The following is a 24024-nucleotide window of genomic DNA, read 5'->3' as shown; positions in this document are numbered from 1 at the left end:
ATCGTCATCGCTTTGGATTTTTGAGAGAATTTCGAGCTCAACTGCTATCACGAGTCCTGTACCGTCGAGGATAGTAGGGGCTGTACAACAACAACTGAATCTCCTTTGCATCTATCGGAAAGACAGGTAAATACAATCTAAAGTAAAATTATTCTGTAGTCCATTCTTCCTTCCCGCCTGCTGATTCCACCACCCGCGCGCTCACCACCAGCTCACCGCCAGCTCACCGCCAGCTCATGGTTTCCAGCCAAAAACCGCCCTCTCGACTCCCCATGGATCCGAAACGATCTCCGCCTTGTATCCTCGACTCCTCAACATTTTCCCAACTTCTTGAGCCTGTCCTTTCCCTACTTCGAACGCTACATTCGGTGGTCGATGTTGTCCTCCTCCTCTTCCTTGTTTCTGATCCTTGTTCGCGAGGAGGTCGTCGAGAATCGAAGTGATCTTCCGATAAAAGATCAATCCGTCATCTCTCCCTTCTCCGGCTCCCTTTTCCGCCTCTCCTCCGCCTGGACTTGAAAACGGTAGTTCACCGACGAGCGCTTTCCGATCTTCCCAATTCTTGACACTCAGATCCAACCCTTCGTATTCCTTCTTCGTAATATAAGGTGGATTCGAAACGACCAAATCGAACGCCTCTCCCTCTCCCTCTGCGCCTCCTCCTCCTCCTCCTAGTCTTTTGACGCTCGTGACGAAGTCTTCTGAAAAGAGGTCCATCTGATGAACCGATACCGTCTCGCCCAGACTACACCTTTCAGCGTTTTCTCGCGCCAATTCAACCGCCAAAGGAGATTGATCAATCGCGATTGTTTCCAATCTCAGTCCCGTCCTCGTCTCGGTTGGAGTTTCTTGTGATGGCAAGAGGGATTGAGAGAGTCCTAGAGCGATACATCCCGACCCAGTTCCAATATCGAGAATTCGAAACTTTCTTTGTGTTGTCGGAGAATCCGAGGAGGTAGAGCTGGCCGTAAAGTCGACGGAAGAGAGGATGGTTTGCGAGAGATGAAGAACCCAGTGTTCGGTTTCCGGACGAGGGACTAGGATTGGAGGTCTAACGAGGAGATCGACGGGTAAAGGGTGGAACGGTTGACTGCCTACTTCCCTCTTTTCTCCATCAGTTTCGGCCCTCACTCGCAGTGTGAAATTATCAAGCTCACCTAGAATATAAGCGAGAGGTTTATGATCCTTGATGATTGAATCGACCAAATGCGAAAGTTTAGTCTGCCAATTCCCTGAACCGTACCCTTGAGATCTCGCATGTTGTTCCAACCATGTCAATTCTTGAGCTGCTACTTGTTCGTGGACTCGAAGGGGGAGGTCGGGGTCGAGGGAGTGGTAGTGAGAGGAGAGCTTCTGCTTGAGGATAGAGACAGTACCGGATGAGGTCGTGTAGGGACGAATCAGGGGTGCTGGAGGTAACAGAGGGCGTATGCGACTCGTAAGCCGCCACGGGGACGCCACGGTGCCGTCTCGAGGTCCGGTTCGAGAGAAATCAAGATCAAAGAGCAAAATCTCGGATCAGAGCTGCCCTTTCCTTCATTCCTTTCTCTCCATTCGAACGTAAGCTCCTAACACCCATACGACGTTCACTCACGCCAGCGAACGGCGGCTAGGTCCACACAATTTCCCCACCAATTCTTCTCGAACCCGATCCTCGCTCTCTTCTGCTCTCCCTAGTCTCCAATCGATGGAGCCCACAGCGGTAGAAGGTCTCCCTATCGATATCCTTCACTACCTGATCGAACAAACGCTCCCATCCTTCCTCTCTCCCATCCCTCGCACTCGTCTTCTCCTGTCCCTCTGTCTCGTCTCCCACTCCTTCCTCTCAATAGCCCAACCCGTCCTCTATCGTTCCCCATTCCTATCCTTCGATCCACCCGACACGACTCCTCCCGGTCGCACCTATTACCGAATCGCTCAACTCTTGAAAACCCTCACGAAACGGCCAGACCTAACGAGGAGAGTGAAGAGGTTAGAGTCGTTGGGTAGGTGGAGTACGAGGTGTTTGTCGGAAGGGGTACCAAATAGGAAAGAGGTTTCGAAAGTCATGTTGGAGTTGGTGAGGACGGTCATTGCGAGAGGAGGGACGAATCTACGGGTTTTGTCGTTCCCGTTCGTCACGGCTTCGGATAAGGGAGAGTTTCTCGCAATCCTCTCTTCTCACAGACAGGAGGAGGACGATCATGAGGAGACCGACGACTGGAGAGAGGGAGGAGACAGGATCGAGGAAATCCTGTTTGGAGAAGGAGGAGCCTTCGAGCCGTCAATGGATCCTTGGGTTATCAACCTCGACCAACAAGTTCGAGAAGAATGGGGAGTCGCGAGGTTTACTATTAACGACTTCCGCCGTCTCTACAACCACGAAGGGGGGACATTGAGAGGAGTGAAGAAATTCAGGTTAATGGCTAGGTTAAGGGTGGAAGATCCTCTGGAGGACGACGACGAGTTGATCGACGAAGAAGGCGGACGACAGGATGAGGAAAAGTTCGAGTTCCGGCTGGAACAGTTCGAGTTGAACCTGTTGAGAAACTCGAAACTCTCCTTCAACTACCTCGATCGACTCCTTCGATCTTCCCGGGATACCCTTACGACTCTCATCCTGAAAGAGCATCAATTCCGCTCTCCTTCAACACTGTACCGGTTTTTGGAGGCTTACGGGATGAATCTACGGGTGTTGAGAACTGCCTCCTCGAATCAATACGACGATAATCGTCCTCTCCTCGAGACGATCGTTCGGTCCTGTCAAAACCTACGGAGTCTGACGATCGGGTCTCCGACTCGGAACGCCCTAGGTGACGCTCTCGAATTGTTGTCGAGCTCGGAAGGAGAACTCTGGAGAAAGTTGGAGTTTCTGGAGCTCTCGAATTGTTATTCCCTTACCTTCTTCCCGTGTACTAGTTCATTCGGAGCGGAAGAGGAAGGGCGGCAGTCTGAGCGAGTCCAAGAATTGTCACGTATTTTGTTCCATTTCGACAGTTTGAAGACCCTGATCATTGGACCTCAACACCGAACGATCGAGGACGGCTACGAGCAGGAAAGGAGCGTCGGGAAGTACTTTCGAGATTTGGATGGCGTTAGGGAGATAGGACGGAGGAGGAAAGCGAGGGAGATAAAGAGTTGCGTATCATTCTGGGAGTGGAAAGTGGAAGTTGGAGATGGCTGAGACGTATACACATGCAGTATCTTACACTTATGCCGTCGCGCCCTCGGTCCCAGAGCAGAGCGAAGCATCTGGGCGAGATTGAGATCCCGGAGCGCAACAAAATGTGAAAGGCCGGTCGCTACCCTTTCCCCTTCTCTCGTATGATTGCCCTCTCTCGACTGGGCCCACAACTCTGTTTTCTATACTGCTGTTTCAAGGGGTTCGTAATAAGCGAATTGTAACCATTTTCTCTCTTCAACAGAATTCCAGCCCGACTACATACTGCCGTTCCCAGTTTAGTGGTGTCCAGCCTTGGACTTCTCTTCGTGTTCGAGGTCGTTGATGAAGTTTTGGATGAAAGCGGTTTCCTCCTCACTGTTTCGAGTGTCGCACAGAAAGACGAAACATGATTAGTATTTACGAGATGCAGACTCCCGCGTTGCGACAAGGCGCTGTCGATCAATAGGAAATACTTGTCTGAAGCTTACGAAGTGGAGTTAGCCTTAGCGGAGGCAGTTTCGGGGACAGCGACCTTGTCGGATCCACCTCGCATCGCAGCCCATGCTCCGAGTCCGGTGAGACCGTAAACTCCGAGAGCGATGTACTCGTTGAGGATCTTCTTTCCGGCGATAGTGCTACACGATAAATCAGGGGAGAAGAGGGTTGCAAAGATGAAGGGAGGAGGGAGAGGGCGGAAGAGAAAGAGTCAGCGGAAGAGTTCACGGAGGATCCGGTGCGCTTGCTTAGCTGATATGAGCCTGGTTCTGGTAGTCTGAGTGCTTCGGAGGGAATAGTCGACGAGTTGACGCGATCTGAGGACAGATGAGATTTTGATCTTTGGCACTTGGCGTCGTCGCAGGGGTCGAGAGAGCGCCGTCGAGCTCCACTGAAGAGTTTCGAGAGTAAGTGCAACTCACTAAGACATGTCGTGCGAGAGCTGAAGTAGAGATCGAAGGAGACTAGTGGAAGGGTAATCCGGCAATTTCAGTTCAAGTCTCTCCTTACAATCAACTTTACCTCAACTTTCACACACGAGATGCTAAACACGATCAGGGGGATAGTGTCTGGGAAGAAGGCGAGGTATCAGGAGGAAGGATTCGACCTAGACCTCGTAAGAGTGACCGTGAGCTCCCTTTCTTGTTCCCTCAACTTGGCGTCATTGACAGAGTTTTTCTCTACTCTTGCGCTCGCTCGATTACAGGATAGGATGATCATCATGGGATACCCTGCAGCTGGCCTCGCTTCCCTGTATCGCAACAAGCGGTGAGCTCTTTCCCTCTCTTTCCCTCTCGCGCCGAAACCTCGTCTAACCCAATCTTCATTTGTTCGCAAGGTCCGACGTTCTGAAATTCCTCGAACCATACGCTCCACACTATCGGATCTTCAATCTCTGTCCTCTGTACGAGAACAGCTACGATGCGAACGAGATTGCCCATGAAAACGTCAAACGAGAAGAAGGGAATTCTGCTGTCGAGAGGTACCCTTGGCCAGATCATCATCCTCCACCGCTCAGTATGTTCAGGATTATGGTCGAGGGCGCGAAGAAATGGTATGAAGCAGATGAGAGGAACGTGATTGTCATTCATTGCAAAGTGAGCTCGGAAACTTTCTCCTTTCCCCCTCCCGCCAATAGCTGACTCGCTGTGTTTCGCTCTAGGCTGGCAAAGGAAGGCAAGCTCAACACGTTGCTCGCATGGAACCAAGCGACCGTAGACTAACCCATTGTTTGGAATTTTTTAGATCTGGCACTTTCGCCATTTCGATTCTGATGGCTCTGCCTAATCTACCTTCTGAGCCTTCATCTCCAAACAAGCGCCAGACTATACAGGCCGGCAAGGAGGAAGAGGGAGACGGATCAGGAACGGGAGAAGCTGAGGATTCAACAGACCCCACCACTACTCGAGATCTTCCACAATACTCGAAAGAAGATGCTGAACGGTTAGGGATGAATGAGAAACTAGAGTGCGGAATCCTGTCTCCTTAAGTCAACATTGAACTGACTAGGATAGTGGGTTTTGTACAGCTGGTTACTCAAGTTTCATACGCATAGGAGGATGAAACCCAACGTGAAGAACCTCGGAGTTTCCATCTCTTCACAACGAAGGTTCTTGCGTTACTGGGCTCGACTCCTCGAAGGTGATGATCCTCGTTCGCTGCCTTCGACGACGAGTGGGAAGAGACTCGTCGTGCTCGAGTATGTGAGAGTTATTGGAGATGGGTTGAAAGGACCTCAAGGGAGGATATTCGGAGTTGGGAACGATAAGATTGCCGTACAGGTTCGTTGCTCTGCTCATCTATCGCCATTCGCGTCGGTTAAGCTCACACTCCCTGTCGCGAACAGGTCTGGAAATACAAAAATTCCATCGTCGACAACTTGCGGGAACGAGAACTCGATCTCCTCAACGGCGTCACAAAACAAGGAGACGATGAAACCAATTGGAACGATAGAGACACAATGTTTGAACGCATCGGAGGTTTCGTCGAATCTGCACAATCTCCTCCTTCATCAGGAGGAGCGACGAACCTCACCACGAGCTCTTCGAGATCGACTCTCGAGGTACCGAGAACCGAGACGGACGAGAACGCTCTCGAAGAGTACGCCTCAACCGCCTCTACCGTTTCTCCATATCCGTCTTCTTCTGGAACTTCAACTCCTCATCCGTCCGCGACTTCGACTCGGGAGAAATACCTAATCCCTCACAGTTCTTACCTCTCCCCTGCCTCTACGACTGTACGTTCCGACTCGGAAGCGAAATCTCAAGTGGAGAAGGATGGAGGGATCGTAATTGACGGCGAGAGGGAAATCATGTTGAAATTCCTCGTCGGAGAAACTGGGAAAAAACACGGAAAACTTCCTACAATGGTTCGTTTCATCTTTCCTCTACCGTCTTGCGTATTTGATGCTAACAGTAGCGGGAAGGTATCTAAACAGGCTGCTCTCGCAATTTCATGGTTCATTCCGCTATTCGAGCAACCCGGTCAGAGCGGAGAAAAGGTCAGGATGACGCTAGGAGCGAAGGATTTGGATTTCGTAAAGAGCTTTGCGGGGATTGATCAGGTCGAGATTGGCTGGAGATGGGTATAAAGAGGAACTCTGTGTTCGAGAGAAGTTTGGTTTTTGGCTCGTGTTTTCTCCCCAAGTCCGCTTGTTGTATCCTAGCCTCCTTATTCTGTCTATACTAGAACCTTTTGATATCGATGTTGCTTATTTGTCTGGACCTTTAATCGTTCGAATCTACTCTCACTCTGCGCAAATCTGTACGAGAGAGATCGTCGATAGTCAAAGCTCCTAGTTCTACCTCAAATCTCGATTCCAGGTTTTTCTCGATGCTGCTGATGCTCTGCTGCTTCCTCAGTGTTACCGTGTACTGTCTTCTAGTACAGAAGCGAGATTGTCTGGAAGATTCGAGTTTGCGAAAGGCTTGAACCTTATAAACGCGTTATTGGCGGCCGTCTTTACCGAAGTATTGGCCAGATGTCCGAGCGGTTAAGGAGATAGACTCGAATCATCGTTCGTCATCTATTAGGCTTTGCCTGCGCAGGTTCAAATCCTGCTCTGGTCGCAGTAACCTTTTGCCGTTTGAGCGCTCGAGAGACTTTTTGCCTTTCGACCTCAAATGTTCGAGGGACGCTCCAAGCTACCACTCTCCGGTTGTGTGAACGAATCTACCGACTCATGGTCGGGCAGAATCATTGCCGACAAGAACGGTTGGTTCGCAACGCTGTCTTGATTTTGCGAATGAACTCTGCAGACTGCTCGAGCACTGTCAAACGAGACAGAAGCCGAAGTAACTCAGGAGTAATAAGATGTTACACATACATATCACAAGGGGGGCAAACGTGAGCGAATGAATAGTACAAGCAAAAAAAAAAGATGAATCGAAAGACACAAGCGCGAAAATGGCACACCCTCTCCTCCAGTTCTTCGCCTCCTTGCGCCGATAACTGTTACATCCATCGCATACTGGTACACGCCGAGACCCTGTCTTCCCCCCCTCTCCCACTTGATGGGTTTACCCCGTTCTCCTCCTTGTTCTCCCTTGCCGCTCGAGCTTATCCACGTCTGCGCTTTGGCTTGCACGCCATCCTCTTCTTCTCCCCTCTCGCCGTGAACAAAGTTGTGGGAGTTTGTTTGACCTTGAATCCTTTCGAACTCCTGTATGCTTCACGACGAGAAACTCTCGGACCTGAAGTCGAGATCTTTTGTTTTGGTTCTTCTTCTTCCGTGGCGGTCGGTTCTCCTTCTACTTGCATACCTACTCGTACATAGTCCGAAAATGTCAGCTCAACGAGAAAGAGCATGTCAGAAATGAAAATGAGCTAGCTAACCTCCTTCAACATTCTCTCCCTCTTTCACGGGTTCGTCCCCCTCTTCCTCCTCGTCCGTTTCGAATCCCTCTTGTTTCCTCTCCCACTCCTGTTTATCCGTCAACGCTTTCGGTTTCAACGCCGATTTCTTCAATTGATCGTTCAATCGAGCCATTCGAATGTCTTCTGCCATCTTATACGCCGATCTGCAATGCATTCGAGTCATCAGCAAGAGATACTACTGAATTAGTGCTGGGACAGGGGATAGTTACTTGGGATCTTCACGTTTGACAGCACGGAAGTGTCGTTTAGATTTAGAACGGAGTGATTTAGCCTATCCACACGCTCAGTCAGCTCAACGCGCGAGGTAGCCAGACTGATTCTGAACGCTTACCATTGTGTGTGTAGAGTAAAGAGTAGTCAAGTGAGGAGGTAGAAGTTGAAAGTTGAGAAAAATTCCGAAGAGATGAAGAAAACTTCCCCTTGCGCTTCTTCTCTCTCCTTCACCGATACCGACTGCTCAGACACAACAGTCAAGCACTCTCCAGTATGCCGGCGAATACCAAGAGATCGGCCACGAAGCAGCAGAAGACCAAGAAGGGGAAACAATCCACGACAGTTCCGGTTCCAGTAGTTTCACCAAAGACTAAACTATCAAAAGCTACCAAAGTACCATTACCACGAGAATCATCCCCGGATGTACAAGATCTAGCTCCCACCGACTCGGAAGACGAAGATGGAGATTTACTCGAATTCGATGAGGAGGAGGAGGAGGATTTAGAGATGCAACCTTTGAGTGGTGAGGAAGATTCAGATGAAGATGTTAGTGGAAGTGAGGATGAATCGGAAGATGTTACACCGGAAGCGATGGAGAGAATGATGGAATTGTTGGGGGAAGTCGATGCGGCTGAATTGGGTCTACTTGGTCCTGAAGACGACGATGAAGACGAAGAGGAGGAAGAGGGATCCGACGAAGAGGAAGAAGATGACGATGAGAAGGACGAGGAAGAAGAAGAGGAGGCGCTTTATGAGGAGTTGGAGGAAGCGGATACCGATGTCGTTCCTGTTGAGAAGAATACGACGAACGATAAGGTACGCTCCTTTTATCTCTCTCTACCTTAGTTCACCATGGATTGTGATTGACGGTTTAAACTCGAACGCGAATCTAGGTCGCACTCGAACGAGTATTAGCCTCGATTCAAGTGAAAACAAACTTTTTCGATACTTTAACCCTCGTGAACCCTGTCCCTCTCCACGTTCCCGACGCTTCAAACGATCTCGAACGTGAACTCGAATTGTACGTTACTCTCCCCTTCCTCTCCCTTTCTCTCGCCTTCGTGAGCTTATACTCTCCATTTCGATTAAATTAGTTACAAACAATCCCTCTGGGCCGCAACCCACGCCGAATCCCTCTTCACAAAAGCCTCCCTTCCCTTCCATCGCCCTTCGGACTATTTCGCCGAAATGGTTAAAACCGACGATCACATGTCGAAGATTCGACAATCTCTCTTGGACGAACAAGCCGGGATGAAGGCGAGTGAGGAAGCGAGGAAATTGAGGGAATTGAAGAAGTTTGGGAAGAAGGTACAGGTTGAGAAGATTAGGGAGAGGGAGAAGGAGAAGAAGGCGGTTGGGGAACGGTTGGAGAGTCTCAAAAAGAGTAAGTTTTCCTTTTTCTTCTTCCTGGCTCTCTCACTTGACTGACTCGTGTATTTGTGCGCGCTCGTAGAACGTAAGAATGGAGACGCTTTCACTTCTACTGAAGATTTCGATGTCGCTCTCGAGGACGCACTCGCGACTTCGTCTTCTGCAAACAAGAAACAAAAAATGAATGAATCTGAGCGACCAGGACGAGGTCGAAAAGGGTTGACTCGTAAAGGACGAGATTCGAAGTTTGGGTTCGGAGGAGGAGCAGGGAGGAGAAGTAAATCGAACAATGATCGAGAGGATGGGGATGGTGGATTTGGCGGAGGAGGGAGGGGACGCGGAGGAGCAACAAGAGGCGGAAGGGGTGGCGCGAGAGGAGGGAGGGGAAGAGGTGGAGGAGGAGGAGGAGCGAAACAGAGACCTGGAAAGAGTCGAAGACAGTAGAGAGAGACGGGGAGGTCTGACGTTTTGTATTCGCTGTTTTCACTTTTCTCTTTCCTTCACTTCACTCGCAAATTCGTTCTACCCCAATCTGGCTCACGGGAGAGACGAGAGAGAGACAGGAAGTAGCTCTCGACCAGGCTCTCTGGCCAGAAAGTCTCGTGACTCTCTCACAAAGCTGCTCAAAAAGATCGTTTCTTTTCATTAGAGTTTACAGTCTACCTTTCTCATAACATCCCTTCACCGGCATCAACCCAAACTCTTTCCAAAACTCTCTCGAATCCAACGCCCTCCCCAATTCCTGTGGTGTTCTCGGTAAAGCTCTCACATCATGTTCCTTCATCAATTCTTGTACCCATTTGAACGATTCGGGAGTTTCTTCTCCTCCCTCGCTGATCCTGGGAGCGACTTTGTGAGGGTATCGAGAAGCTAGATCCCACCAATCGATCACTCGAAGATCTGTCAAGAGGTATCTTTGCCCTTTTAACCCATCTTCCCGCTTCTCTGACTCTTGAGCCTTGATTGAGGGAGCCAAGTGAACAGCTACGATTGCCCGAGCGACGTCTAGTCCATGAATGAGATGCAGGGACCCTTTGATCTCGAGTGCTTGTTTCGAACTCGCGATTCGACCGATCCAATTCGATGGATCTCGTTCACCTCCCTGTACGCTTGACGGAGTACTACATTAGCAACCACAAACTGTAGTCACCGATATGAGAGAGGAACCGCTGACGCACCCATAAACCGGAGAGGTTGAGTACGAAAGTATTTCGATGTAAACTCAATAACTCGTCTTCTGCGATTGCTCGTGCGTTCGTCTTATCGTATGGACTGTGTCGACCGGTCCACTTGAACGAGGATGCGTACGAAGGCGGATCTTGAGCTTGAGCTTGAGCACTTGAGGATTCTTTGAGTTTCTTCAAGTTTTCAATTTTCTCTCCAATCAATGTCGGACCTCCCTATCACGCAAACGCATCAGCTCCATTTCCTCACCTTGCTAATGTCTCTCTCGCCTGATAGACTTACGTCCCAAATCCCCGTCGAACCCAACTGAATCCATCTAACCTCCTCACCATTCTCGATTCCCTTAGCCCTTTCATAACCCCTAACCAATCCCTGACTTCCTCCCTCCCCTTTAATCGGGAACGTAACCACCACCGTCTTTGCTCTCGGCAGCCCTCTATACTGTTCCGGATCCTCAGCGTTCGAAGGATCGAAAGTCCATCTAATCGAATTGTTTCGTCCATCTCGGGTTGTCGAGGCGACGGAGAGACGAGGGTGGGAGGAGGCGAGATGGGGGAGGAGGAAAGTCGAGGTCCAGCCTGCTCCGAGCAGGAGGAGATCGACTGCTGATGAGGAAGAGGAGACTGGTCGGGGTGGGGATGAAGTCATTTTTGGGAGGGAGGAGAGGAAGGGGAGACAGGAGGCTAGCATATACCGTCGGAGTCGGAGAGGGAGAACGTATCGTAGTCGATTGTTGTGTGAAGAGGCTGATTGAGAGCAGGAGAGAAAGCTTGAAATCGCATCCTCGCAGATCATTCTTTCGATTGTTTATACTTATAGGCAGTGGATCAGGTGGAACCGTTGCAAGAAGAATTGTTGAAAGATAAGTAGGTGGAAAAACGAAAAAGCGAAAATACGTAAAAACAAACGAGTGGAGAATCAAAAACATGGTCAAAGCGAAACAAATGGACAATCGTAAGGGAAAGGGAAACGACAGAACGTGAAAGGGATGCAGATAACGTGAAAGGGGGTATCACCGAGAGACAGAGACACGGACTGAAAAGCGTGCGAAAACGAGAGGGAAAAACAACGAAAACCAAAACCCTACAAACTTCATTCAAACCGTCATCCCATTCAGTGCGCTCACTCAGTAGTTCGTAGTAGTCAACACCGGTCTGACCAACCCAGCCGAACTAACCGCTTTCCTCAACAATTTCGGAGCTCTCTTATCTCCACCACCACCACCGTCTACTCGACCTTTTTCCGCCCGTACGATCGTCCTCGCGATCCCCGATTGAAGAGGTGCGAACAAGGGAGTAGAGCTAGTGAGACCGAGTCCTACCATAGGGAGGGAGAAAACTTGAGAGGCTCTATGACGGAGGGAAGAGGTTGACGGAATCCACGATGAAGGAGAATTCGATGGGGATGAAGGAGATGGTTGGTTACTGTTACTGAAGGGAGAGAGGAGGGAATCGATCATTGGGGAAGGTTGAGGAGGGGAAGTCGATACGGAAGAGGAGGCGGAGGAAGGAGAGAAAGGGAAAGAAGTGTAGTGAGGGAGGTATTGAGGCAGAGTCGAATCGGAAACGACGTGACGGAGGGTCTTGATCGCCGTTGAAGATCGAGGTGGCGGTGAAAGTGTGGTAGAAGAAGTAGTTGGAGGGAATCGATTGAACAGAGATAGCTGGGATTGAGGAGGTGAAAGTGCGACGGTCGGAGAAGATGAATGGGCGATCGTTACTTGAGGAGGAGGGGAACGGACTGAAGATGCAGTGACGATCGAAGAGGAATACGAGCGACAAGAAGATGGGGAATCTTCGGTTGTCGAGAGTGAGTATTGGAAGGGAGGAGTCGAGTCCGATGTCGAAACGAGTGCGGGCGAACGGTCCAAATCTTGTGCGGTGGCGATCGCGACTCCTTGTACCCATTCTCGTGCTCGAGAGATAGGGGAATGCGTGAAGGTTCCTCCTGAACCGTTTGGACTCGAGGGATCTTGCTCTTCTCTACCTCCTTGCTCCGATCCATTCTCATCCTCGTTCCCACCTTGGTCCGTTTCAGCAGATGATGGTCCCCAGAGCGAAAACAATCCCCTCAGAGATAACATCGAGGTCTTTTCTTTGACTTGAGGCGGACAAGGCGGTGCGAGACTCGAAGAAGAGACGGTAATCGTTTCCTTTCCTTTCGCTTTCGCTTTCGACATTGGAGTCAAAACTCGAGTATCTTGATATCCTTGTTCAGTTAAGATCTGCGTGTGCGTCCAAATCAGGTTCAGCGACTGGCGGAACTGTTCGTGCGGAAGAAATGATCCAAACTCACGTCTTGTAGCGATGTGTATCCAACCTCCTTCGACCTCTGCATCCTCCCTACACTAGTCACGCCTTCCTGTTCGTCCTCCTCGGACTCCATATTGACCGCAAGAGTTGGAGCCCTCGAAAGTTCCGCATAACTCGCTTTCTTCCTCAGTTGATTCGTCGAATTCGAACGTACGATCGTCGATTCTCGAACCGCCGGTCCCCTTAGCGATGCTCGACGAGTTGAAGGAGAATCAACCGCTACGATTTCGTCGGGTCGTCGGAGCGGAGGAGAAGGTGAAGGAGAATCTGGAGGTAATTGAGTAGAGTTCAGAGTCGTTCTGCGCGGTAAGGAATCTCGTACTGGGCGTAGGGACCATCGTCTTGGGGATGCTGGTGTTCCTCCAGGTGGATTGTTCTCGTTACTTCCTCCTCCTCCGTTCCTCCTCGACAAGAGAGATTCCCGTTTCAATTCCATTTTCCGTTTCTCAACCGCTTCAACTTTGTCCCTTGACGATGAGACTCCTCCTCTCGATGGTCGAAGGGCAGTATTCGTCGTCCGAGAAGTAGAAGAGGAAGAGGAAGGAGCAGGTGGAGTAGGATCGGGTACGAAAACGATTTTCCGACTCGCTCGAATCGGGAGAGTTTTCACCGAAGTCGAAGACATCGAAGTCGAGGTCGAGGTCAACGGAGCGACAGTTGGTGTACGAGAAGATCTACGTGAAGTATTCGTTGCGAGCGGAGGATTCAACGGCTTTGCGGTTGAAATTGTTGAACGAGTCGTAGCTGGTTTCGTCAGAGCCGTTTCCGTCTTACTCCTCGTCAATTTATCCTTCCCTCTCTCCTGTCCATCTTCTTCCCCGGCTGCTGCTGATGACTTCTTCGGTTCCTCGGGTGCTTTCGAGAGGGGAGTAGTCGATCTGAGGAGGAATGGCCGAGGAAGTCGTTTCGACGGTTGAGGCGCGCGAGGTTCGGACGCGAGAATGGAAGGGGAAGAGATGGAGGGCGCTATTCTACTAGGCGGGACTGGATTTGAGGAGGGAGGAGACATGTTTGGGTCGATCGTCGGTGATTCGGTCGAAAAGAGAAGCGAGTTACGGCTACGTGGAACCTGGTCGAGAGGATGTAGTGAGTTTCGTAGAGGAGAGCAGGCTAGGTTGACATAGTATCAAAGCGCTGGGCTTGAGGGTAGAGGCGAGAGTGGGAGAAGGTTTTGATCGCGAAGTTCGATTTTGACAAACAACAAACCCGACTACCTCCAGTGACGTGTTTCTACACGTGCTGCTTTACTCCTCAATCAACGGAACGTCTCCGAGCTCAAAGTGAGACAGGAAGTCGAAGCCGCGAAAGGAAATGTCTCTCTCCCTCCAGTCTCTCTCCCTGTCGACTCCTTCCAGGTCTAGAAGCTTCAATAGTTAACAGCACCATGCAATATCGGACTTCAAAGTGTGTCCTCTCTCTCGGGAAGGGGATCATTCGATTTCGACACCGTTCATCAATCCTCGCTCCCGGTACGCAACGAACAACGACGACGACGATAGGAAGGACAACACCTTGAAAGTAGTACAGAAATCAACACTCACCCTAGTCTCGCAATCCGCGCTCCCCGGCTCTTTCGCTTTTTCATCATCTTTCAGCTCCCCTCTCTCTCTCCCCTCTTCTACCTGCCCGCGCACTCTCGCCGACACATTCAATCCAGAAACAGCGACATTTGAAGTGATAGGAGAGGAGAGATGTCGGAATCGTCTCACTCGCGGGATTATCACTACCTCTCTTCGATTCCACTCGCACCAAGATCTCGCAATCTCACTCGTTTAAACCCCTACTCTACTCAAAGTCACTCTCCGACCGACCTTTCCTCTCCTTCTACTTCAAACTCGCATTCAGCCGGAGGAGGCGGAGACGTTACTCCAGTTTTCCCATCTCCTTACGAGAACCCTTCTTCCGCTCTCTTCCCCTTCACTCCAGGTCCTCTCGAACTCTCCCCCTCTCCGGATGATAATACCTCTCCTCCTCCTCCTCTTCAGCCCATGTCCTCCCCACCACGACCTCGTCGACCCTCGAAACCTGATCTCGCGATAATCTTCTCTCAACCCTCTCCTCCTCCGAACGGACCTCTTCCTGAAGTACCAGAACAGTCTTCTTCTTCTCCGACCTCGCCCCGGTCCCCTCCTTTATCGTATCGTAAACCTGTACCTAGTTTCCTCCCTACTCCTCCGAGGTCAGATCCCCTCGCTTTCGATTTCAACAACCGACGTCGCTCCTCTACTTCCTCCACATTCCTCCCGGGTCAAGGGACTTCGAGATTAAGCGTAGGAACTTTCGAAGGGTTACTACAACAAGGGGAAACAACAACAGGAGAAGTCGCAGGGTATCGAGATGAACGTTCTTCGAGTCGATTATCTGCCTTGAGGAGCAGTGGACTCGACGAACCAGGAGTCTTGAATGTCGTTTGGAGTCCTCGCTTGAACCTAGGGCTCAATGAACGAGGTGTCGAAGCTCGGGAAGAGAGATTGAGACAAGATCAGTTGAAATTGCAGAGGGAAATGGAGGGGTCGGATTTAGGGGATCGGAATCATCTCGTCAGGGTTGACGATGATCGATATTTGAGTCCGCATACACCGTCTCCGAGGAAAGGGAAACGAAAAGGAGGAGATCGAGAGATTGGGCCAGTTGGGAAAAGAGATATTCCATTCCTTTCACCGAGGTACCATCGAGGAGGAGGCGGAGAACCGGAGGAAGATCTTGAAGAAATCGATCAATCGGGACCGGTTCTTCGAAGAGGAAGTAAACGACTAAGCGATCTAGAAGAACCAACTTCGAATTCCGCCCATAGCGCAAACTCGCCAGAACTCGAACAAATCGATCATGAAACTCGACGTCCTTCTCAGGGTAGAAGGAAATCGAGAGCTTCAACGTTACAGAAATTGTCAAAACCGAAACAACTGAAGGAGAAAGGGAGGAAACGGATCGTCTCTCGTCCTCAAGGTGAAGGTCAGGAAGTGGAAGTTGTCGTTCATGATTCAGCTTCCCAAGACGAAGGTAGCTCGACGGATAATGCGACTTCACCCGTTCTGACTGGGAACGACGAGGGGGATTGGGAAAGGACGAGGAAAGAAGCGACTTGTTTGGCCGGACGAATGAATTGGTCTTTCGTCGAATTCGATAGCTCTCTTGCTCGGTTCCTTCACGTGAGTCTTCCCTTCGAGCTCACTACGAGACCTTGAGTGTGAGCTGACGATCAGAATTTTGGTATTGAATAGCTCCTTTATCCTTTCGCAATGTTCGCTCACATTCCAGCAACCGTTTTCCTCGATTTCTGTCTCCTCTACATCCTCTGTCAAGTCGCACTCTTCCCCGCCTTCCCCGCCGCAAACTCAACTCTCGCAATCTTCATCCGTCGTCGCGCGAGTATCGTTCCCGTTCCAAACATCGCGGAAAGTACCGGATGGTGGGTCGCCGTGGGAGTTTACGCAGCGTGTACCGCTGTGTGGTTGTTTGGAGTTTGTTTATGGAGGGAATGCGGGAGAGGTTATTTGAGGAGATGGGGAGGTGGAGGGGGAAGAGTACAGATTGAAAAAGTTTACGTCGATTCAGCGTGAGTCCCTCTTCTCCTCTCCTTCTTGCTCGCGTCTCGTTCCTGACGTGATTCGTCGTTGTAGATCGTTCAATTACGCTTGTGCGAGGTCATACGGGACTTTCTCCTTCATGTGGCAAGTTCGTTTGGCTCCGCTTCGACCAAAGAGTCCTCTTGCGATCGCGGTTGAAGGAACTTCGAGACTCGATTTCGTACGAGAGACTCTATGCTGGTACAGACAGAGTGAGCTCTCTTCCGTCACGCTCACCCGCGTTCGACTTGGCGCTGACCGTTTCATTCTCCTCAGATTGGCCAACTGTCCTCCTCCTGATCCCTCGAGCCGCAATCTCGGTCGCCGTCTTACTCCTCTACACGACGACCGCCTACGGAGCATCTATGAGTACCGGTCAATTCGCCTCTCGAGATTCCGCATTCTTCAACTCGACAACTGGAGCTCTCACCGGATTCGCCGCCGGAGTCGTCCTCACGAACTGCGTCTGGGCCGCACTCCGTCTCGTCGTTCTCGTCGTTGCCTGGGTCGGTCTCTGGCTCTTCGACCGACCGTTCTCGTGTCTCCGTCGATCGAAACGAGACGAAGTTTATCCTCCTCGTTATCAACTCGATCGAACCGTTCAAACTCCCTCTCCGTTCGGATTCGAGGAGAAATCGTTTCAGCATGGCAACAATACACTTCCTCGACTCTCCTATGGCTCATTACCACCGGTCGATTGGAGGACGAGAAGACAACGTCGACTGAGAGCGGCGATCCTCGTTTGTCTCGGTTCAACTCCTCTCTCTTCCACTTCTTCGGCTTTCCCTTCACCGTTCCTGAAATCTCCTTATGTACTCGGCGCTGGTTCGCCTTGGACGGCAGCATCCGGCAAAACGAGAATCGGTACGGTCGAACAAGAGAAAGAATTCGAAGAACGCCGGAGGGCGAATCTGGCAAAAGGAGGCGAAACATTGGAGGACGAACCAAGGTCAGAAGTCATGAATTCTCCTCCGAGGAAACAAGGATTCTGGAGCAAAGTTTCACCATTCGTCGCACCGAGCGCAACTTTCCAACGTTCTCCGATCATTCAGTTCTCCCGGGTCAGTCCTTCGCCTCCCGTCGGTCAAGCAAGTGCCCTCGACTCTCAGCACCAGCAACATCATCGAGGACTTTCGACTCAACGCGAAGGCGACATCTCTGAATCTCGACTTCACCGACGAGTTCGCTCTCTTCCCCTCGAACAATCCGACGATTACCTTCATTTCGAGGAGGTTCCCCTCTCAGTCCGCGACGATCGACCATCGCAGGCATCCGGCACCGTTGAATACCCTCGTCGCTTCTCGACTCTTCAATCTTTCCCTTCTCCTTCACCTCCAATGGCAACTTCCTCCTCTAATCAATACCCTTTCCCTCTCGCCTCTGCCTCTATCGATACCCGTCTTCCGTCAACAGATCACCTGCGTCTTACAATCCCCGATCGACCTAGTCTCGTCTCGAGGTTCTCTGCATTCTCGACGAAACCCTCTTCGACTGCCGCTTCAACTCCCGCTTCCGGTCCCCCTCCTGTACCCCCTCCTCCCGGTAGTCAACTCGAAGCTCAACTCGCTCAAGTTCCTGTCGAACATCTCAAGCTCAGCGACAAGTTACTCTCGGAACTTCGAAGGGTCGAGAGCGACGATCGCAAAGCTTCATTGAAGAAGATCGACAAGTCTACGATTCGACACTTGGGCGCTACTCGAGATCTCCCACTCGAACGAGAGAAAGAGAACAAACCCATCCCCGTCGCCGTCCCAGTCCAGGATCCAACTCTTCGTTATTCCCAAAACTCGTTCATTTCTCAACCTGATTCGGTAGGAGGTCAATCAGATATTTCGACACTTCGAGGTGCGGTCAAGACTCCCGATCTATCGAGATCCCTCGCGACCTTCCCTACGACCGGTGAATGTAACGAAAGAGAAGCAGGAGGCGAGAAAACGAATCCGACGACTTCGAGTCCCGAACGACCTCTACTCCCTCCTTTCCGACTTTCGGAGGATCCGAGAGCCGATAACCTCTCGCTTGGTCCGGCGACTCCAGTCCTCGGTGGAAACGCAAACGAGGAAGGAGAGTTCAATCGTTCACCCGTACTCTGAGCCAATTTCGTGTGTTGGAAAACCTATATCATTCACTGTATCCATCTGTCTCATCATACCTCTTTGTAGCTATTCAAATAAACCTTTGCAACAAAATCTCGTTTATTCGTTCTCACCCGAAAAGAAGTTTTCGAATCTCGCGTTTTGAGAGAAGATTGCACAGCAGAAAGGGTTGGGTATAGATTGTTACTGAACGAAGGAAGAGGTGTGAATAAACAAGCAGGGGAAATGAAAGAGAGGAGACGAGGAAGAGGCGGAGGTCTATGCGGCCATAAGCTCGGCAGGGAAGGAGAAATCGGTTTGTTCTTGGAATGGGGTACCTCCAGAAGTGAAAGCGATTCGTAGTCGCAGTCGAACGAGTGCCTGAAGCGAGACGTCAGTACGAGTTCTGGATGGAGGAAAGAGAGCAAAGAGAGCAAAGAGAACTTACTCCTGCAGCGCTGACCATCACTCGAAGTTGTTGAGTTTCGGTCGAACCAGGGTTGACGTCCGTTTTCGACATTGCGAGCATCTGTAGTTTTTGTGTCTATGAACGATTGATTATGATCAGTCGAGGAAGCCAAAGAGAGAGACAGAAAGAGAAGATGAACGTACTTTGGGAACTGCAGCTTGGAAATTGACGCTTTGTACGGGTTGAGTCGCCGTGAATTTCGCGAGAATGTTAACGACGTTCCGATTGTTCGTGTCTCGAACCGGAGTGAGGGTGATTCGAAGACCGTTTCCGTTGTAGGCTTCGTGAGCTTGGGGACCTGACGGTGTCGGGGTGGGAGCGGGAGGAGAAGGCGCGGCGGCGGCGGCGGGAGTAGAGGCGAGAGTCGAGAAGAGATCGTTTGATGGTGTTGAAGAAGCGGCGGGAGGAGATGAATGACCGGTAGGTTGAGGAGAGAGCGAAGTTGAACCGAACAAACTCATGATATCGTTCACGTTCGATGAAGGTGCTGTCGGAGAAGAAGCGGAGGCAGGGGCGGAAGGAGTAGGGTCGGAAGAACCAAAGATGTCGGCGAGGAGGTCTTGAGTAGTTTGTTGTTGAACCGCAGGGGTCGAAGCAGAAGTAGGACTCGAAGATTCATCTCCCATGAGATCGAGAAGAGCCTGCGGGATCATTGACGATGAGTTGTGCTCGTAGCAGAAGGGAGGCGATAAACTCACGTCTTTGTCTCTGCGTAGGGAACCGACCGGTCGCTTTTCGCTCACTGTCAGAAGAATAGGCGCAATCAGCATCGCCTGAGAGCTGCCGAATGACACCCTTGACTGACCTGTACCCATCACTGTCGCCTTGATCTCGGGAGGAGGCATCCTCTCTAACACCCCCCCTCTGACCGAATCCAAACTCAACAATTTCCCAAACTCGATCGCCCTCTGTTGTAACTCGAGTTCAACGCTCGTGTCGAATTGATGCAGAGCTTTCCCGAGTCGTGCGATTTGATCCGGTTGAGAGAACCTCGTCGAAAGTTTCGTAATCGCCGTCAAAACGAACTGTCGAATCGTCGTATTCGTGTAAGGCGAAACCAAAATCTTCTCCAACAAGTCGATGACATCCTTCTCGTTGACTGCTTCACTCGTTGTCGCCGTCGCACCTTCCTCTTCTTCTCCTCCGTTATCGGCAACCGTTCCGCCTTGTAGTAGAACGTCTCCGTACTCCCCGATTGTCCACACTCCGGCTAAAGTGAGAGATTCTTGTGAAACGTCTTGTTTGAGCGCTGTGTAGAGTTTGTAGACGGTGTAGGATTGAAGATCGGGAGTGTGAGTAATGAGTCGAATGAACCCGGAGAGAACTTCTTCTCGAACGTAATTTCCGGCCTGAAAAAGTCAAATGTCAGTCAGAACTCTCGTCTCCCGTGAAAATGGCGGAGAAGACTCGCTAGTTTGAGTACTCGTAAGACAGTATCGATATGCCATCTTCGATTCGGAGCGAATCGTTCAGCCGCCGCACAAACTTGAGTCGTCATTCCGAGTTTGAATTCGTTATCGGCCACTTCGAGGAACGCCAACAATTCTCGAATCAAGACTCGAACGTTTTGTTCGTTGATCAAAGCGTACGAGAGTTCGAGTGCTCGTCGTCGAATGGAGATGTCGCCGTCTCGGAGACAGTCGAGAATGATCGCTCGGTGTCGTTGCACGGCGTTCGTATCCATCGCGACGACCTTGTTGAGCGTGTTGAGAGCGACATATCTGTACCCGTCTTACCCATCAGTGACTGGCTAGAGAACTGAACGAGGAACGGAAACGCACCGAATGTTGTTATCTCGGTTTCCGAGGAATTTTCCTAAAATGTTGATAGCCATGACTCGTAGACCGCTCTCGGCTTCGATTTCGAGGATCGTAAGCACCGTTTCGTACAAGATTGAGTTTCCGACGTTCTTTGCTGCTTCCGTGTTCGTCGCGACCTAAGGCAGAGGAATTGGATTCAGCGTTTCGTCCGAAGAAATAGAGAGGAGAACTAACTTGAGCAAGAATATCGTTCATCGCTTCACTCGCTTCTACATCTTCCTTTCCGAGTAACCGAAGGAGTCGCAAGATCTTGACTTGGAGGAAAGGATCCGTGATTCCACTAACGTCGTGTTCAGGGCTGTAATTTGTCGTAACGAGTGCTTTCAAGTGTCGAACGAGTAGAGGTACAGCCTATGTAGCAGTTCGTGATCAGTCTCAAGTAACAGCTTAGCGAGAGAATAGACTCACTTTTCGGAAAGGATCACCTCCAACTAATCTGACCATTTCGGTTACGAGCGTCACTCCCGTCAACAACACTCCATGATTCCTATCGCTCAATAGACTCGTTGCTCTCCCTTCGAAATGATCAACCAATTCAGGGACTTTGTATAGACACCTCAGCGCGGCGAGAGCTGCTTTTTTCCGAATGTAAGCGTTCCCTGATCCGAGGCATCGTTCGATTTCTGTGACGAGATCTCGAGCCATCTCTTCCGAGGCGATGTTGGCGAAAGTACAGAGGGCGAGGGAGACGGTAGAGGCGGAGGAGTGGTTCATGTCGCTAAAGGGAGAAAACGAAAATCAGCTCGCAATCCTGGGAGGGAGTCGGAGGATACTCACTTTTTCAGGGAGTTCGTGACGAGAGTGAGTACTTCTTGGTTCTCGTCGAGTAAGAGCATAATTCCGAGGTATCCTAACCGTTTGTCCGTGAATCTAGCAGATCAAGAGGTACTCCAGATTAGCTCTTTCAAGTCATTTGCCTGGTACCCTCGACTTACCGAGGCGAAGCAACGAGTTTCAGGCATTCGATTTGACCGAAATGAGCTGGATAACCAAGCATGTGGATGTAGAGCAGTTTCGCGATGTTGTGGTGTCGTGTGAAGGAATCTATGATCAGAGCAGAAGATCGGTGTGAGCTATTCGTCACTCTGATTGCGGTATTCAGCTGTACTCTGTGATCCTCCTGCTGTCCCTCGCTGCGATTGACCTGACCTCATTGCTTCCCTCAGATGCAACACTCTCGCGTACTCTACTCGACACCTGATCCCTCTGTCCGAATCCGTAGACCATCGTATCTCCACCACTGCCTCCGCGTTGCAGTAGAGTTCGTAGAAGATGAAGAGGTCGTCGAAGAGGGTTGACGCGTGAGGGTGGAGCGAGAGTCCCGAGAACAGCTCGGAACCGAAGGAGACTGAGCTTACCTTCCTCCTTGAAGCTCGTACGAATCACTGCACTCTCCTTGACGATCAACGCGCGTTCGTCGGCGATAGTCTTTGTCGCTCTGATCGCCTTGATCAACGTTTTGAGATTGTAGAACACCACTGCATCGAATCGAGTTTGTAATTAGCTCATGAGGATTCTGTGCTGATGCTTGAGACTCACTGATGGGTTCAGAGGCACCTCGAGGCGAAAGAAGTGGTGAGGTGATGTGGTGGAGAGAGAGCAGTTCCAGCTTCCTCTCCTTCCCTTCACTTTCATTCTGCGGAACCCAACGAACGGTCGAAATAGTCACAGAAGATGGACCGGTTACTGAGTCACGTAGGCGCCTCGTACTCTCCATTCTCTCACCCGACTCTTCGTCGGATTGCAGGACTATCTCTATTCTCTCCCTCCGTGACACTTCTCTGCTATGACCTCGCACCATGATAGCGAACTCAGCTTCGCTCGAGCTAGATCTCCCGCCGGGTTCAACCGGTAGGGAGTGGAAGGAGTTCAGCCTTGCAGAAAAGTGTGGGATCGTCGTTCAGGCAGTCGATTCCTTGTCTTTTCGCGCCACTGCGCCGGAACTCGCGAGAAGGAGTTGACCGAAGAGTACTCGCGGAAGGAGGCGCTGTCCCAAGACGAAGCACGGCAAGAAGGAATGGCGAAAGGATTGAGTTTGGCGAGAAGTGAGTTTGAACGCGGGAATGACAGGGATCAGCTAGTCGCTGCGTTGCATTGTAGTCTGTGCTCGCTTGTTCTATTGTGTGTCTACACTCGAGCGTTCTTTCGTTTGCAATGCTACGAAATTTGTTCTCCCTTGGGAATACGAACTCGAATTGATCGCGAACGCAAAGCAAACTCGCTGATGTGACACGCTTCAATTCGATAGCTACGCTCGATATGTAAAGAGGTGCGTCAGGAAGCGACTCGAAGTGAGGGGGATCTGCGAAAGTTGGAGCTTTGGTGTGATCGCTTTGCAATGCTTGAATTGTGATCTCTAGAACCTTCACTGCTCTCCTCTGACTCTGCACCTTTGTATCACCCCATCACTCGCTCCGTGTATCACGTCCACAAGAATCTGTACTCAACGACCCTCAGCGCTCTCTTCTCTTTCTCTCTCTTCCCATCTCTATCATTCATCTTTACTCGCTTCCCTTCACAATGACTCGCTCCAGCACCGTTCCCTCTCACCTACACTTCGGTACATCGTTGGTCGTCAAGACTCTCAAGAAGAAAAAGTCGTGGTTCAGCTGTGACTCTGGAACGTTTGAAGACGATGTGAGTCTCAGAACTCCTTTACCTCGCTCGTTTCGCCTAGGCTGACCTATGTCGAGAGCCTCATAGTGCCCTCGTATCACCGCCGAAGCTTTCATTGCACTCCCTATCGATCCCTTCGCAAGGTCGAGCGCCCCTCCTCGTCGACACCAAAAGACAGTTTCGCGACCTGTTACTCCCGACCTTCAATCCTTTCCCACGCCTCCTCCTCGAGCTCCCGTCACTCCTCCTCATCGACCACGTCCTTACCTCTCCGTACCTCCACACTCGACAAGTCCTCGAAGAGAAAGTCTCATGGCGAGCACGACGCAAAGAAGTCAAGAAAAGTTCAAGTCGAAACTGGTCGATGCGAAACTAGCTGCACTCTCTCTCGCTTGCACGGAGTTACAGGAACTGAACGAGAGCCTACGAGGAGAGGAGGACGGAGACCGATCAGATGCGGAATCCGTTTTTACCCTCTTCAGCGGCGACGACGCGAAGGATTGGAGACAAGCTGAGGACGATCTCTTCTTCCTCAAACCGGCGAGATCGACCACCTTCGACCTGTGCGCGAACCAGGACAAACCCAGGCCTCGAACGACCACTCCTAGGTCAATCCCTTCCTCAGCTTCTTCCCTCGCTTCCTCTTCTCGTTGTTCCTCAAGTAGCTCCTCCGTCTACTCGACAAACACGATACACGATCCTTCTCACGATTTCTTCACCCCTCGGGCATACTGAATAGGCTCTTTACGAATTATCCTTTCTTCCCACTCTCACTTTTCACTGTCGTTGTCCATTCTAGCTCTTCCGTATCATTCTTTCTGTAGCCATCCGTTTTGCTGTGCCCTTCCTTCTCACCGTACACGCTTGTCCGAGGAGCGAGAGAA

General features: G+C 50.8%; 10 protein-coding genes across 10 annotated transcripts; 5 read left to right on the top strand and 5 right to left on the bottom strand.

Annotated features, from left to right (window-relative positions):
- Positions 1-234: 234 nt before the first annotated feature.
- Positions 235-1579, bottom strand: MTQ1 (S-adenosylmethionine-dependent methyltransferase; the record flags this gene model as incomplete). The annotated part of the gene is made up of 2 exons (XM_076630506.1): positions 235-1409; positions 1561-1579. The coding sequence occupies 2 exons, from the start codon at positions 1577-1579 to the stop codon at positions 235-237; spliced, it is 1194 nt and encodes a 397-aa protein (XP_076489565.1).
- A 108-nt stretch (positions 1580-1687) lies between these two features.
- Positions 1688-3163, top strand: JCM6883_006050 (uncharacterized protein; the record flags this gene model as incomplete). Its single annotated transcript, XM_076630505.1, has 1 exon — positions 1688-3163. The coding sequence occupies one exon, from the start codon at positions 1688-1690 to the stop codon at positions 3161-3163; it is 1476 nt and encodes a 491-aa protein (XP_076489564.1).
- A 1015-nt stretch (positions 3164-4178) lies between these two features.
- TEP1 (putative phosphatidylinositol-3,4,5-trisphosphate 3-phosphatase) lies at positions 4179-6227 on the top strand (the record flags this gene model as incomplete). The annotated part of the gene is made up of 8 exons (XM_076630504.1): positions 4179-4265; positions 4344-4405; positions 4476-4734; positions 4800-4813; positions 4883-5104; positions 5166-5418; positions 5484-6005; positions 6075-6227. The coding sequence occupies 8 exons, from the start codon at positions 4179-4181 to the stop codon at positions 6225-6227; spliced, it is 1572 nt and encodes a 523-aa protein (XP_076489563.1).
- A 968-nt stretch (positions 6228-7195) lies between these two features.
- Positions 7196-7847, bottom strand: JCM6883_006048 (DUF2423 domain-containing protein; the record flags this gene model as incomplete). The annotated part of the gene is made up of 4 exons (XM_076630503.1): positions 7196-7398; positions 7472-7656; positions 7723-7784; positions 7845-7847. 4 exons carry the CDS (start codon positions 7845-7847, stop codon positions 7196-7198), a joined length of 453 nt encoding a protein of 150 aa, XP_076489562.1.
- A 152-nt stretch (positions 7848-7999) lies between these two features.
- JCM6883_006047 (EBP2 family rRNA-processing protein) lies at positions 8000-9541 on the top strand (the record flags this gene model as incomplete). The annotated part of the gene is made up of 4 exons (XM_076630502.1): positions 8000-8542; positions 8620-8747; positions 8821-9110; positions 9180-9541. 4 exons carry the CDS (start codon positions 8000-8002, stop codon positions 9539-9541), a joined length of 1323 nt encoding a protein of 440 aa, XP_076489561.1.
- A 208-nt stretch (positions 9542-9749) lies between these two features.
- JCM6883_006046 (uncharacterized protein) lies at positions 9750-10930 on the bottom strand (the record flags this gene model as incomplete). The annotated part of the gene is made up of 3 exons (XM_076630501.1): positions 9750-10199; positions 10276-10497; positions 10565-10930. The coding sequence occupies 3 exons, from the start codon at positions 10928-10930 to the stop codon at positions 9750-9752; spliced, it is 1038 nt and encodes a 345-aa protein (XP_076489560.1).
- A 478-nt stretch (positions 10931-11408) lies between these two features.
- JCM6883_006045 (uncharacterized protein) lies at positions 11409-13603 on the bottom strand (the record flags this gene model as incomplete). The annotated part of the gene is made up of 2 exons (XM_076630500.1): positions 11409-12506; positions 12578-13603. The coding sequence occupies 2 exons, from the start codon at positions 13601-13603 to the stop codon at positions 11409-11411; spliced, it is 2124 nt and encodes a 707-aa protein (XP_076489559.1).
- A 682-nt stretch (positions 13604-14285) lies between these two features.
- JCM6883_006044 (uncharacterized protein) lies at positions 14286-18253 on the top strand (the record flags this gene model as incomplete). The annotated part of the gene is made up of 4 exons (XM_076630499.1): positions 14286-15743; positions 15816-16150; positions 16215-16372; positions 16437-18253. The coding sequence occupies 4 exons, from the start codon at positions 14286-14288 to the stop codon at positions 18251-18253; spliced, it is 3768 nt and encodes a 1255-aa protein (XP_076489558.1).
- A 261-nt stretch (positions 18254-18514) lies between these two features.
- APL4 (AP-1 complex subunit gamma) lies at positions 18515-22241 on the bottom strand (the record flags this gene model as incomplete). The annotated part of the gene is made up of 13 exons (XM_076630498.1): positions 18515-18616; positions 18684-18779; positions 18848-19345; positions 19403-19446; positions 19510-20053; positions 20116-20425; positions 20486-20640; positions 20699-20875; positions 20933-21242; positions 21302-21394; positions 21460-21568; positions 21883-22002; positions 22064-22241. The coding sequence occupies 13 exons, from the start codon at positions 22239-22241 to the stop codon at positions 18515-18517; spliced, it is 2736 nt and encodes a 911-aa protein (XP_076489557.1).
- Positions 22242-23044: 803 nt separating this feature from the next.
- On the top strand, positions 23045-23875 carry JCM6883_006042 (uncharacterized protein; the record flags this gene model as incomplete). Its single annotated transcript, XM_076630497.1, has 2 exons — positions 23045-23161; positions 23228-23875. 2 exons carry the CDS (start codon positions 23045-23047, stop codon positions 23873-23875), a joined length of 765 nt encoding a protein of 254 aa, XP_076489556.1.
- Positions 23876-24024: the final 149 nt, after the last annotated feature.

This window comes from Sporobolomyces salmoneus, assembly GCF_050403485.1.
Source record: "Sporobolomyces salmoneus JCM6883 DNA, S_salmoneus_JCM6883_v1_ctg10, whole genome shotgun sequence".
In the NCBI taxonomy this organism is placed as follows: Eukaryota; Fungi; Basidiomycota; class Microbotryomycetes; order Sporidiobolales; family Sporidiobolaceae; genus Sporobolomyces; species Sporobolomyces salmoneus.
Note: the sequence above shows the minus strand (reverse complement) of the source record. Positions and strands in the feature narration are given on the sequence as shown.